Source organism: Emys orbicularis, chromosome 2 (assembly GCF_028017835.1).
Source record: "Emys orbicularis isolate rEmyOrb1 chromosome 2, rEmyOrb1.hap1, whole genome shotgun sequence".
In the NCBI taxonomy this organism is placed as follows: domain Eukaryota; kingdom Metazoa; phylum Chordata; order Testudines; family Emydidae; genus Emys; species Emys orbicularis.
In genome coordinates, this window is record NC_088684.1 from 228,045,537 (window position 1) to 228,060,586 (window position 15,050).

General features: G+C 44.3%; 1 protein-coding gene across 1 annotated transcript in view; it reads right to left on the reverse strand.

The window, feature by feature from the left end:
- Nucleotides 1–15,050, reverse strand: part of KCNH8 (potassium voltage-gated channel subfamily H member 8) — a 378,517-nt gene that overhangs the window by 62,564 nt on the left and 300,903 nt on the right. Inside the window, exon 9 of the mRNA XM_065398842.1 lies at nt 1,793–1,992. Coding sequence (XP_065254914.1) covers nt 1,793–1,992 — 200 coding nt within the window. The remainder of the gene's footprint in view (nt 1–1,792; nt 1,993–15,050) is intronic.

Genomic DNA, 15,050 nt, shown 5'->3' on the forward strand with positions numbered 1-15,050 from the left:
CAATGCCTGGCACAATGACTCCAACTAGAAATAAAACAACAAATAATTCATGCCAGGCCTATATGGCATGGGCAGAAACAAGTGATGATAATTTTGTTGAGTTGCAATAGAGTCCTCTTAAAATGTTCATATCATGTATCGTGTGAATGGGAGATCGGCATTTTAAATAGGAAGCTGCAAATCATAGCTGCAAAGGAAGGGAAAGGTCTATCAATGTATTTCCATTTAAACTGTGTGTTTAATCATGGAGTTTTACCCTGAATATCACACCCACCCCACCCCGCCCAAGGAACCCTAACTGCAAACAGTGTTACTGTGGTCCAGTTCCTGAGATCCTTAACCAATCCTTATTCAGGCCTATATTGCCCACTTCTTTGGTAAAATCCATGGTAGTGGTTATGGGGGATAAAACCTCCATAAGGTTCCCCCTTGCAGAGTTCCCTCTATGATGTTACATTGGATGTTAGGGGGAAAAGGGAATGGTGATGAGGTGGAATGAGGTGCATGTCCAGCGCAAAACCCTGGTGAAGGCAAAGGGTGGATACTTCTTCCTAGTTTTTCCTCAGTCCTAATTCAGGCAAGCTCCCATTGTAGTTTTGAGCTTGGTTCTGATGTCACTTATGTCAGTTTCTCAGCAGATCTAGTGCAGCAGAGGAAAATTAATAAGTACATGTTTCTGCTCATAGATGCTTTTTTCATATAGGGATGGCATAAAAACTGATAAAACATTCTCTTTCTTCCACCAAGGCACCACAAGAATTTTTTTGTGTGTGGGGGGGGAAGAGAGACACAGAAAAAGTGCTTAAGTAACTTTTTGAAAGTCAATAGGAAGAAGTAACTGGCATTCGTTCCTCTGAAAATCTCCCAGTATGTGCCTAAGTCATTTAGCACTGGTGAAAATCCCACCCCTTGTGTTTTCTGTGTGCACCAGAAAAGAAAACTTCAAAAGGAATGTTCTGAAACCAAAATCTTCACATTTATTTCTATATTGGTTTTGGAGCTATTGAGGCTATTTTGGAGCTATTGGAGCTATTTTATAAGGACACATGTTATAATGACAATTAAATGTTCAACAGGAATGGTTTGTTCAAACAAGCATTGGGCCAAGGAAAGTCATTATATCCTATGGAGTAAAATAACAAACGATTTAGTTGAGTCATATATAAAGAAACCACCAGAATTCTCTCTCCAACTTTCACACTCATGTTACTCTTCTTCAGTAATTAGTTAACATTAAAAATATGTAAGAAGTAATAAGTATATTTTAGATTCAGACAGTGCCTTTCAGCCTAAAGGATCCAATCATTTTTCACAACCTCTGTACAGACAACATCCATGAAATGCAGCCACCTATGTACAAAAGGTTGCAAACAGTGAAGAGAGGGTAAGGATGGAGGAAGTAGTAATTTTGGTCAAGGACAGGGAAGAAATCCCTACTCTTAGGAAAAGTGCCATGGGTACTTTAACATTTGGTGCAGGACAGAAACTCCTCTGTTTCAGGGCATCATCAAAAAGACCCCTGTTGAATGGTACTTCAGTGCTTCCAAATTATGGTGGGCTTAGGTGGCCCTACTGAAATTTGAATTTGTAGTTTCAGGGAGTCTGATATTTCCAAACAGATGGTTCAACAACCTGCATATCCCCTCTGGGATAACAAACTCAGCTTTATTCCTTATGCACATTCTTTCTGGTGTGTGACTTCACATAAAATTTCAGAATAAACCCATCTTAACCAAAAAAACCAATTAGAACAAATCTAAAAAGCCAATGGAAGCCCCACTTTGACTATTACCTCATTGGAATCTATTCCATTATTGACAGACCAGGTGGTTTGGAAATATTCAAGCATCCTCTGCTTTAACTGCTGTGGCAGGTGATGGACCCGTATAAAGTCCTTTAGATCCTTGGTTCTTGTGTGATAAAGGGACCATCTGGAGTACATCCTCTGAATTATAGCAGTCACATTTCCGAACACCAAGGCATGCATCAAAGCTGGGGAGAACAGAAATTATGTACAACGGGATGCAATGACTTTGCAGATTATGGTTAAAATACAATATAGAAAATATTAGAACAATTTTCACAGAATCCAAGCTTTCACTTATAAATAGGCAAAATGAAGTTTTAGAGAATGCAACACCTTCTGAAATACAGAGCAGCACTTTAATAATAAAACTCTTAAGTAAATATAGCTACTCTGACAGCATGTTAACCAAACCAGAGAGGAGATAGACATGGCATTTCAGAACTTTTGTACCAAAAAAAAAAAATAAATCTATAACATTAGGTCAGAATGGATGCTGACATGTGCTGTTATCTGACTAGAGATTTAAAAAACTTCAGGAAATAAAATTGTTTTTAAAGCCATTTAGAAACTTTCTGTTAAGGCAAAGTTGCAATAAAACATTAGCATACTACATTGTACATTACTTATTACTTATTCGGGATCAGGTTAATATTAAAAGAACCTGGGCTAAAGACTCTGGCTTGCTGGGTGGGGAGCCCTCCTACTTTGAGTATGATTAAAAAGGGTGACCAAATTTCTTTATATCTATCCTCTGTTTGGCACTTCTCTTGTTTAGATACTTGGTGTGAAATCTTTGGTGTGAACTGCTTTGGTGGCATTCGTGATTCAGCTGGAGCTGGTGGAGGTGGCAATGTCATCTGGTTCCCTCTCTGGCTCAGTCTGGGCGGGACATCTCACAAGAATAGGACAAAGAAGGTCTGGGGTCCCAGGAGATGGTGGAAGTAGCAGCCATGATGGAAGCTGACATCTCATTTTTCTCATTCTTTAGGGACCTCAAAATGGACTGATGGTTGGAACAGCCCATCTCCTCATTATTTTGTCCACCAGTTAGGCCTAATTTCCAATGCAGCAATTTTGGCTCATTGATTTCTGGTCCCACACTTGTTTACCAGGCATGCTCTTAACACAGTCATTGAGTTTTATCAGTAGACCTTTCTAGCTATGTCTACATATGTCCATGCACATGGTTGTGCCATATAACCCCCCTATTGTTCACATCTAAACTCCAGAACCACATGTCTGCAGGCAAGTGGAGGGTGAATAAACTACCATGCCTGTGGGATGTGGGTAAGTACACACCTCAGGCTGTGGCATGGCCTCGTATCCATGCCAGTCTGCACTGTGGTTGGGAGTAAGGGGCATGTACCAGGTCTCCAGTTTCAGTAATCCTCCACCCCCGTTCCCACAATGCACTGAACTCTTTTCTTCCTCACCTTTACCCAACTGCAAAGATCCCAGTCCCTCCATTTTCTTGGGTAATAGTGAGCCGCGCTGACCACATCACAGCTGCACTGTTTTGATCAGTACAAGTGAATATGGATCCTCCTCTGAGAGCAGCTGCTTAGCCTGCCAACCACACCTGCATGCTGACCAATTGTGGTCAGAGTACACCATCCTCCATGACTTCCTGGAGCAGCAGGAACATACAACTGTACTGGTGAAATTTCAGAGAGGCTGGAGCAGGTGGGCATTGAGCGGGCTCTGTCCTAGTAGCTGAAATGCATCAAGCACTTGAGGATCCTGTACAAGAAGACAAACAACTCCAATAGTTGCTCCAGATGGACTTCTTGTACATGCTCCTTCTACGACAAACTGGCCCAGGCGCAAGGGTTCCCAGTACAAAGCTTCAGTGGCTCAAGACCCCCTCCTGAACCCCACCAGATTATCATTTGATGGGATGCTGAGGAGGGCCAGGGTGAGGAGGCAGCAGGGAACAGAGAGGATGCTCTGGAAGATCCGGAGGATGAGGTGCATGATTTTGCACATCTACCCAGAGTAGCCGATTAGGGAAGGTTCCTCCCCCTCCCCCAATGATTTTGAGGAGGGCCTCGAGCTGCATCAGGAACCAGAACCCGAGGCTGACAAGTTACAAGTCCCCCCCACCAATATCTCCTCTTGGTCTGGTGCTAAATTCCTGATTTTAAGCCCAGCCCCCACTCCGGTGCAACACTTGCATGGTCCCTAAGCATGGAAAAGCTACAAATAACCAGTTTTATTGATTTCCGATGAACCACTATTATACATTTGACAGAAGCTATGTCTGAAAAAAAACAGATTAAAGAAAAATCATTGTGCCCGTTGTCTGTGTATTTCTTGGCCGGCACACAGGCAACAATGGTCCTATGGAAGCAGACCAGGAGAAGGGATGGGGTGGTTTAGAAAGGTCCTGGTTGGGGATGTGACGACAACTGTAGAAAACCTATAGTTGTTTGTCTGAAGTTAGTAATGGCTGTCTTTCATCCCTTGGAAGATAACTGTTTTAGTGTTTCTATCACCTCCCTCCGCCTGATCTTACCCTTCCCTTGGAAACAGGAACTGTGTGGAACAGAGGACAGGGGACTGGTAGTAGAGAGAGTGTTAGGTCCGGGAAGGGAACATTCCGGTTGTCTGAGAAAAAAGTAATCACAGCAGTCCTTTCTTCTTCATGTAAGCGGGGGAATGGTCCCGCTATTGTGGGGAACTTTCCTAGCTTATACACTACCTTGGTGACATGGGCTAGCAAAAGGATCTGAGTCCTCGCTCCCACTTCCTTTACCCAGAGGCCTGCCTGACCTCAAGGGCTCCCCTTCCACTCTCCTGTGTGGCAGAGTCCTCGTAACCCCAACAAGGCTGGGCCCAGGATTCCTGGGGAGCTCAACCCCCAACCTTGTTGTGGTCACTTAGGGCAGGGGCTAGGATGTTCCCACTCCGGGGTGCTCTCTCTGCACTGGATGCTTCCCTGACCCACTGATCATTACATACAGTTCAAAGCAAATACAATTTATTAAACAGCAATCAATTTAAAATAATAAGGGAAAAATGGGAAAGGTTAAAGGAAACATCACCCCGCTCTGTGGCACGGGGATGTCACAACCAGCATCTCTGTAATGTAAGGGCAGTTCAGTCTGTTCCTCACAAGTCCCAGGCCCCCTTCTCAGGCCCTGGCTGTGCTGCAGGGATGCTACGGGTCGGACACTTACTCTGGTGGTGGCCACATGCTCTAAGGCTATAGGTGGCAGGACCATTCTTCCAAGCGTTGCCCCTGCCCCGTCGGGGTTACGATCCCCCTCCAAGTCTGGTCTCCCAGGCGTCTTGGCTGGGGGCGTCTCTCTGTGCTGGGCACGTGGCCCAGGGTCCCCCTTGCTCTCCCCAGCTGCTCCCCACACCCGGCTCCGGACTGCTCCAGCTCCACTCTGCCTCAGCACTGCTGCGGCTGCTCTGCCGCCAGCTCCCTCAGCATGGCTGCTTCTGTAACTCTGCTCCCAGCACTGACCTGCTTTGTGGGCTGCTTTTCTGGCCCCTCTGGCTGGCATGGCTCTGCTCCCCAGCTGAGCTTGGGCCCCTGCTTTCTCCTTAGCTCGGCCCCACTCTGTCTGGCCCAGGCAATTCCAGCTCACACAGAGGACGGGACCCCCCCCGGCCTCCTGACTCCCTGATTAGCCTGCCCGCCCTGTCAATCAGGCTGACCTGGAGCACTGGCCTCTTCCCATTGTTCCTGGGGACTGTCAGTCTCAGGGTCCTGATTTCCCATCAACTCTTCCCCTTTCTTTTGGTACTGGGAGCTAGCCAACCAAAAAAACCCCGCTGAGTTTTAGTAAGGGGACAACAGTCCCCTTACATTTGGAAGATTACAAAATTTTCACCATCCCTGTCCGTGGTGTCTGGCCTCTCCCCGCACTGAGTCATGCTGCACAAGCCAGGAAAATGGGGGTGGGAGAAGGATCTGGTCTGACGGTTGTATAAATGCAGTGGAGAAGCAAGGGGCTTGAGGTGCTCTCTCTTTCCATGTTCATGTCTATGTTGTTAGGCAGGCACAGGGGCAGGATTTTCTGGTGATGCTGGCAGGGGAGGGGCAGTGTTTGTGGTTCGTATCTCCTTTTGCATGGAAACTCCGTATGCTAGCTGAGAATATAATGAATTTCCAGTTGAATTGCCTCTGAGTCTTTTAATCATATTTCATCACATTTCTGGTGTAGCAGAAACTCCAGCTGGAGTTTGAGGTTCAATGGCAGTGTTAAATGTGCTTGGTCAACCTTTGTAGTTAACCAAGCCCCTCCATTCAGCAATATGTAGGGGGTGACCATTAGCAGAAACATCTCTCTGGCATAAACTGTTGGATTTCCTCCACAGGACTAGAAAGCCACCCCTCTTTTCCATTCTGGTACCTTGAAAACTGCTATGTTCTCCAGATGTTGGCCAGCCTTTAAAAAAGAAATTTCAAACTGGTAACAGAGCCCCTGGAATGAACTGCCACCCACCTCTCCTTGAGACACTATGAAAATTTTATTATTAAAAAAAAAAACATTAGAAGATGTATCTTACCATTAGTAGCTTCTGCTATATTCTCATGGGCTGCAAAAGTTGTCTGAGAACCAAGGACAGTCTAACAGTCACATTACTGGAGTGCTGAAAAGTATCGAAGTTGTGCCTTTCTACAGCTAAGTTATGTTATCTGGGGAGACTTCTTGGCTTCTTCCACAGGAAACAAAATATAATGCTATCCTTGTCTTTGAACTGGCATGACCTTCAACTCCTGAGAGGGAAACCATTGCACTAGGAGGCGGGAGCAGCACCCCAGAGACATCAGAGACAAATGGAAGAGGATGCTGGAGGACTGATTTATTGGCATAGATGGGAGGAACGAGGGACAGTTTGAGTTCCTTAGTGCAGGGGATCGGGCTCTTCTGCAGGAAGTGGCATTGATTAATTGAGTCACAGAACAGGAAGCATGCATTACGGTAGTTGTAACCAATTATTTTTTTGTCAAGACCCACATTTCTTCGTCAAGGTATAGTCGGGGTCCAGACTCCAGAGAAAATAATACAAAAATAACAATAATAATGATGATGATAACTAAATAAAAAAATTTCACAGTTGGCTTCCTCTGCATTAGAGAATGGGAGTGTTCCCTAATGATGAGGCTCATAGAACTAGTGGCCAAATGAGTTTGTGGTCTGCTTGTTTCCATGTTCACTGCATCTGTCCTTGAATCACTGCTTCCTCTTCCTCCTCTGACTACCATTCCAGATGCTACTGAGGCATAGGACCTCAGCAAGTCAGGGCCACCCAGAGGATTCAGGGGGCCTGGGGCAAAGCGGGGGAGCAGACATACTCACCAGGCGGTGCTCCGAGTCTGCGGTGATGGCGGTGGCGGGTCCTTCAGTCGCTCCGTGTCTTCGGCAGCACTGAAGAACCCGCTGCTGAAATGCCACCGAAGACCCGGAGTGACTGAAGGGCCCCCCGCTGCCGAAATGCCGCCAAAGACTCAGACCGCTGCCGGGTAAGTAAAAAGGCACCTCTAGCCAGGAAAGGGATTCTTAGCCAGGGCTCGCGGGGCCCCTGAGGGGCTCGGGGCCTGGGGCAGATTGCCCCACTTGGCCCCCCCTCTGGGCAGCCCTGCATCAAGTCATGCCTGACTAACCTAATTGCCTTCTATGACGAGATAACTGGCTCTGTGGATGAGAGGAAAGCAGTGGACATGTTATTCCTTGACTTTAGCAAAGCTTTTGATATGGTCTCCCACAGTATTCTTGCCAGCAAGTTAAAGAAGTATGGACTGGATGAATGGACTATACGGTGGATAGAAAGCTGGCTAGATCATCGTGCTCAATGGGTAGTGATCAATGGCTCCATGGCAGCCGGTTTCAAGCGGAGTGCCCCAAGGGTCGGTCCTGGGGCCAATTTTGTTCAATATCTTCATTAATGATCTGGAGGATGGTGTGGACTGCACTCTCAGCAAGTTTGCAGATGACACTAAACTGGGAGGAGTGGTAGATATGCTGGAGGGTAGGGATAGGATACAGAGGGACCTAGACAAATTATAGGATTGAGCCAAAAGAAATCTGATGAGGTTCAACAAGGACAAGTGCAGAGTCCTGCACTTAGGACGGAAGAATCCCATGACCTGCTACAGATTAGGGACTGAATGGCTAGGCAGCAGTTCTGCAGAAAAGGACTTAGCGGTTACAGTGGATGAGAAGCTGGATATGAGTCGACAGTGTGCCCTTGTGGCCAAGAAGGCTAACGGCATATTGAGCTGTATAAGTAGGGGCATTGCCAGCAGATCGAGGGACGTGATCATTCCCCTCTATTTGACATTGGTGAGGCCTCATCTGGAGTACTGTGTCCAGTTTTGGGCCCCACACTACAAGAAGGATGTGGAAAAACTGGAAAGAGTCCAGCGGAGGGCAACAAAAATGATTAGAGGGCTGGAGCACATAACTTATGAGGAGAGGCTGAGGTAACTGGAATTGTTTAGTCTGCAGAAGAGAAGAATGAGGGGGGATTTGATAGCTGCTTTCAACTACCTGAAAGAGGGTTCCGAAGAGCATGGATCTAGACTGTTCTCAGTGGTACCAGATGACAGAACAAGGAGTAATGGTCTCAAGTTGCAGTGGGGGAGGTTTAGGTTGGATATTAGGAAAAACTTTTTCACTAGGAGGGTGGTGAAGCACTGGAATGGGTTACCTAGGGAGGTGGTGGAATCTCCTTCCTTAGAGGTTTTTGGGGTCAGGCTTGACAAAGCCCTGGCTGGGATGATTTAATTGAGTACACGTCTGGCTCTGTTGATTTGTTTCCTTATTTCCTTGTGCGGGTATCAGTTTTGCGAATGCTTGGTGAAGATCTTTTAGGTGTTGGTCTCTGTCTGAGGGGTTGGAGCAAATGCAGTTGTACCTCAGCGCTTGGCTGCAGACGATGGATCGTGTGGTGTGTCCGGGATGGAAGCTGGAGACATGAAGGTAGGCATAGCGGTCGGTGGGTTTTCGGTATAGGGTGGTGTTAATGTGACCGTCACTTATTTGTACCGTGGTGTCTAGAAAGTGGACCTCCCGTGTAGATTGGTCCAGGCTGAGGTTGATAGTGGGGTGGAAGCTGTTGAAATCATGGTGGAATTCTTCTAGAGTCTCCTTCTCATGGGTCCAGATGATGAAGATGTCATCAATGTAGCGTAGGTAGAGAAGGGGCGTGAGTGGACAAGAGCTGAGGAAGCGTTGTTCCAGGTCAGCCATAAAAATGTTGGCATATTGTGGGGCCATGCGGGTGCCCATAGCGGTGCCACTGGTCTGGAGGTATATATTGTCACCAAATTTGAAATAATTGTGCATGAGGATAAAGTCACAGAGCTCAGCAACCAGTTGTGCTGTGGCATCATCAGGGATACTGTTCCTGACAGCTTGTATTCCATCTGTGTGTGGGATGTTTGTGTAGAGAGCCTCCACATCCATGGTGGCTAGTATGGTGTTTTCTGGAAGATCACCAATGCATTGTAGTTTTCTCAGGAAATCAGTGATGTCATGGAGATAGCTGGGAGTGCTGGTGGCATAAGGTCTGAGTAGAGAGTCGACATATCCGGACAGTCCTTCAGTGAGAGTGTTCACTTACACCAAAAAAAAAATTCAGGTTGCTTCCAGTCCCAAGAGACCAGTCAATTACCCCAGGTCAATTGGTACCCTAGATCTTACACCAAAGACAATACTTGTAACCAATCCTGTAATAAACTATCTAAAGGTTAATTAACTAGGAAAAAGAAACAAGAGTTATTTACAGGTTAAAGCAGGCAAACATATGAGTTGTCATTTATGACCCCTAAAGATGACAGAGATGTAGTAATCTGCCCATTCAAAAGTCTTTTAGGGCAGACCTAGATTGACCCTGGGGATTTCTGCTTTAGTTTAGTGTCTTTGTCTCTGTGAGAGTTCAAATAGCAAGAACATGATCATTTTTCTTGTGAGGCATTTTTGTATCTTCTTCCCTCAGAAATCAAGCTGATAGCAAGTTTCCATGCAGGTCCCTTCTTCACCGAGAGCTGGGGGTGGGGAGAATGCACTTAAGTGTCTTTGATCCTTCAGCTCACACAACAGTTCATTTGCATTTAATGAACAGGATTTAATAACTTCTTGTCAGAGACCATCGTTTGCATTATACAAGGCTTATTTCTGTTTGACGAGTCACAATCACAGGAGGTTTACAATACAAATGCTTGCTATCACTTTATAATATGGGGGATAGCTAAGTGAGAACAATACATGCAGCATCCCACACACATTTTATAACACACTAAACACATTCTTATCAATTTAACATCTAATATTTATTTTGATAACACTAACACACAAGTAAGCAAAATTGTTTTTAGCTATGCATTTGTTAGTGTTCAGTGAGACCTAGGGCCTTGACATGAGCTTGCATCTGGTCTGCCAGCATCAAAGCACAGACACACCATAGACAGCTTCTTGGGAATAAAGTCCCTTCTTTCTTCTTCAAGTACAATTCCCAATCTACACAGCATCCTGTGCCTTTCCTGTGTTTCCCACATTTGTAGTCATGAATCTGCTTCTCTTGTCCACTAAGCTTTGAAGAACAAATGAAGAGTAACCTTTTGGGTTCACATACTCACTCTCCCCTTTTGGAGGGAAAAGTTTTGGAATATGGATACTGCCAATGGCCCATTTGGCAGAGTTTGGAAACCCCATCCTCTCAAATCCAGCTATTTCTGGAACTTTTCTTATGGCAACCATCGGTAGATAGATCACAGTGTTAGTTGCCTCACAAATCTGCAAAACCATGACCCCAACAATGGACTTTCCAACCCCAAAGTGGTTTGCAGTGGACCTATAGCTGTCTGGTGTTGCCAACTTCCACAGGGCAATACCCACTTCTGCACTGGTAGGGCTTTCCTGAATCAAGCATTCTGGCACTGGAGGGTTGGTGCAAGCTCCTCACACAGTTCCATGGAGGTATGTTTCCTCATTCAAAAGTTCTAAAATCACTGCTGGTCCTCCCAGGTTTCTAAAACAACGTGATCCCACTACACTGGGCTGGTTCTCCTGCACCTGAACCGACAGTCCACTTAAGGGCATCCATGGCAATAGAGGCATTCACCACATCTTATACCATGGGAGTGAAGTGAATTGTTATGACACTGAAGGTCAGCTGTCGTCGATGTGTCAGAAAGTTCTGCCCAAATTTCATCCAGCATCTCGCCGATTGCCCACTCCACTGCATAAACATTTGTCCCGCGATAAGGAGCAGGAGCAGAGCCACATCATCATCCCATTGCTCCATGTCTCCCACCCCAGTGTTGCAGGGAATAACAGTGAGGGGAGATATGATCAGGAACTGCTATCGACAAATGTGTGAAGGCAGGGGACAAACACCAAGAACACAAAGCAAAGCGATTCCCAGGGTGTCTCCCTGTCTGCACAGAACCTTGGGATACCACCCCTAAAATGGTAGCACTAACGTTGGCAGTGTGGACATATGTATACACAGTGTTAGACCCATGTCCAGCACAGCATATGTGGACACTCTGTGCTTGTATGGGAAGCACGCATGAACACATACATGGTCCAGTAACCAAGTAGGCTTGTCAGTTAAACGTAGCCTTTGTTTGGACTAACTCAGCCTGAGTCTCTTTTGTATCTTTTTCCCATCAAGATTTGTTACTGTGACCTTTTATAAATTTTCATTCACTTTTTACAGTTGCGCTCAAAATTACAGAAAATGTGTAGGCCCAATTATCCCAACAGGTCTGACACACAGCTTTTTACTTGAGTGGCTTGGGGATAAAAAGACCCGAGGCAAAATTGAAAGCATGCCCACGGACATAATCTGTCTGTGTTTAGGTGTGCAGTATGCTTGTCTGTTGTGAGTGGAAGTATTTAGTTCTAGATTGCATCTACAATGGGGTACCTAATGTACCTATTTATAAATTGTTTACGAAAAAACTATTTAAGAATCTAATTACTCTATAAGAGTCTATTCTTAAGGTATATCTGTCTTCACAGCACTAGAAAGGAAGCAGAGAAAGGCTCCCCAGAGTACTGAACATGTCGGTTTATAAACAAGAAACATGGTACTGACCTTAAGTGGCAACTTAAACAGATTCCGTGGGTAAAGAGAAAGACAAGGGGAATGTGAGAAAGAAGGGATGTTTCCTTCTAGGGCTAGAGACAGACAACATATTCTCTAGTTTAGAAAAGTTTTGAAAACTGTTATAGGCTAAGAAGAGTGCAATGAAGGAACCAGTAGCTCCTTTGTTGTGAAAGGAGATTAGAGAATTAAACAAAACACAGAACCCATTTGGTGAGATTTCATAATAAAATGTGTAATGTTTCAGAGGTGATCTGAGATGAAATCAAGGCAATACAAGCAAATCAGTAAAATGGGATGAGTATGATGTAATGGAAAGAGACAGACTGCACAGTGAGAGAACATGTGTGTGTGTGTGTGTAGATAATACACACACACACACACACACACACACACACACACACACACACACACAGACACACACACAATTAAAAAAACCTATGGTAAAAGAACATTGCTGTTGCAAAGTCAAGCAGCCAACAGTTAGGAAATGCCAAACTCAGGTTGTCCATGCATACAGTCATGTGTGTATGCCTTCTGTGTGTCTTTAACTACATGATCACATAATATTTATTTCCATGGGACCCTCAGTCAGTGCACAGGACAGAATGTTCACCATGGGCATTGGGAAAAGTGGGAGGAGGCAAGCAACCAAAATGGGCCAAATTTCAGTGGTGTTGCAACCTCGTGTACCAGGTTGCAATGCCACTCACTCAAATATGGCCCAGCTGCCCCTCCATCTTGCCAGCTGGGTAGGGGCTCCACCGTTATGCCACCCTGCTCTGGTCAGGAGCCTGGGGGGCTTTCCCCCTTGTTGCATCCCTGCTGAGTTTAGGTTTTCAAAAGTGGGGGGACATGCCCCCCCATATAAAAACTGGGGGCGGTCAATGACTCTCAACCCCGCCTCCCCACCCTGGCCATCTCCAGTGGCTATGATGGTCTCTGACTGGGTAGTTATTTAAATATTTTTTTATCATCATTCAATGTGTGGCCACAGGCCTTATTTGCTGCACACTATTCAAACCCTCCTCTGAATTCAGAATTACTAATTTTCAAATGGACTTTTCTATGTGACTAATGGATCATCACTACAGTATTGGAAAGCTTCACAAACATGAATGAATTTACCTTCACACAACCCCTGTGAGGTGAGAGGGTGGTATTATCCCAATTTTACACATGGGGAACTGAGACAGAAAGATTAAGGCCACAGTTCCCAAAAGTGTCCAGTAATAATGGCTGCCCTATTGCAGTGTTCTGCTGAACAAATACAGTAATAACACAATGCAATCTGTAATATATCTGGACTCAGCTGCTGAAAGCAAGTTCACCTGTCAAGAGCAGAAAGATGGATCTACTAAAGTCTAAAGATCTTACTTATCATGAAAATTCTATCTGTGCATGATCCACTTACTTTCTTCTTCAGCTCTGGGACCACATATTGCATGGAGTAAGACATTTTTATCTTTCCTATGATTATTTATCTGTCTTACACCATAATTGAAAAATTCATACAAAATCAGTACATCAAAGCTAGCAAACAGATATAATAAAACAAGAATACAGTATAATAAAATAAAAATCAATACACAGTAAATAATGGCTACCTTTGAAGAACAGACATTATGTAAAATTCATAAGCATCAACCAAAGTTTCATAAACCTAAGATAAGGAAGCATCTGATATAATCAATAAATATTTTTTCTCCCCAATTCTTAAGGTCATGCTTGAAAAGTGCTTACAGGAAAAAATTACAGGCTCTTCCTGTGCTGAATATTCCCCTTTCCTTTATCTGCCAGCCTACAGAACTTTATTAATAAAGGCTAGATCATTCTTTTCTTAATGATGTAATAAATTCACACTTTAGTCAATGATATATACTCTTCCAACTGACCTACCCTGCAGTGACACCCAGAGAACATTATTACTTCTGCTTTAAAAAAAGATATCTCCACTCCATATGAAGCCAACAGATTTATTAATTAATGCCTCGCCAGGGCAAGTATCTTGCAAAATAAATAAAGTATTAATTTTCAAGACTTTAGTTATTTCATTAATGTATAGTAAAATATAAGATCTGGGAAAATTATACACCAAAGGCACATTAAGAACCGCATTTGTCAGACAAAAATACCTTAAGCCTTGAAACTATGTAGATGAATCTTCTTGTCCTCAACAAATTCTACTGAGGTGAAGATAAGTTCCTTTGTCTACCATGTTTGTTACCTCCCACTGCCCCATAACTCCACTGCCCCTCTTTGGCCTCTCTGCTGAGTCCCCTAAATAATGTCCCACATACTTAAATGTCCACAAACCTTCAGTCAAAAGTACTCTAAATCAACCTCTTCTTCCTTCTCTTCTTGACATATGCTTCCACCCAGCCCCTTCCCGAATGCAAGTTCATTCCCTCTTCTTCCAACATATCCTTGACTCAACCTGTCTTTCAGCTGCCAGTTTTCTTCTGTTGCATCTGCATTACAGTCCTGAAAGAATCTGACAGTCCCTCTGTATTTCCTCAATACCCCGGTCCCTGCACGCACACACACACACACACACTGGACCCACTACCCAGGTGTTAGAAAACATCCCTCAAAGTTAAACACAAGATCTGCATCTCACACCAATTAGTTACTAACTCTTTGTAGTGTTCTGAGAGCTAATAACTGTTTGGAGGCCTGATTCCTTGTGCCCCACCATACAGAATTCAAATGAATCTCTCTGACTTCAGCGAAAGATAGTCATGAACTGCAGGGAGAATGAAGTCTCTTTTTTTCTTAACATGAAAAATGTCAAACTTCTGATTATTATAAAGTCTGCAAATTAAACCAACAAAAACAAACAAGCACAAGCAAAACAACACCCCCCCGCCCCGCCCCCAGCATCTGAACTGATATTTGAAATGAAAATAAGTGATATTCTTCTATCTAGGAAATAAATGGAAGTTATAGGGTTCCTTTATATTTTACCAAGGTAAGTTTTTGGAAGTCCTGCCGTCTTCATCGTCCCCTCATGGATATTTCTTGATTACCTCAATAAAAAACAATCCCCACCCCGTATTCCACTACAAAAAGTTTTGTTTGACTACCTTGAATGCATGTGGAACATTTGAAGGTTAAATATTTAACCTTTTCACTATTATTCAGCATTGAAATTGTATGTTATCAATAAAAT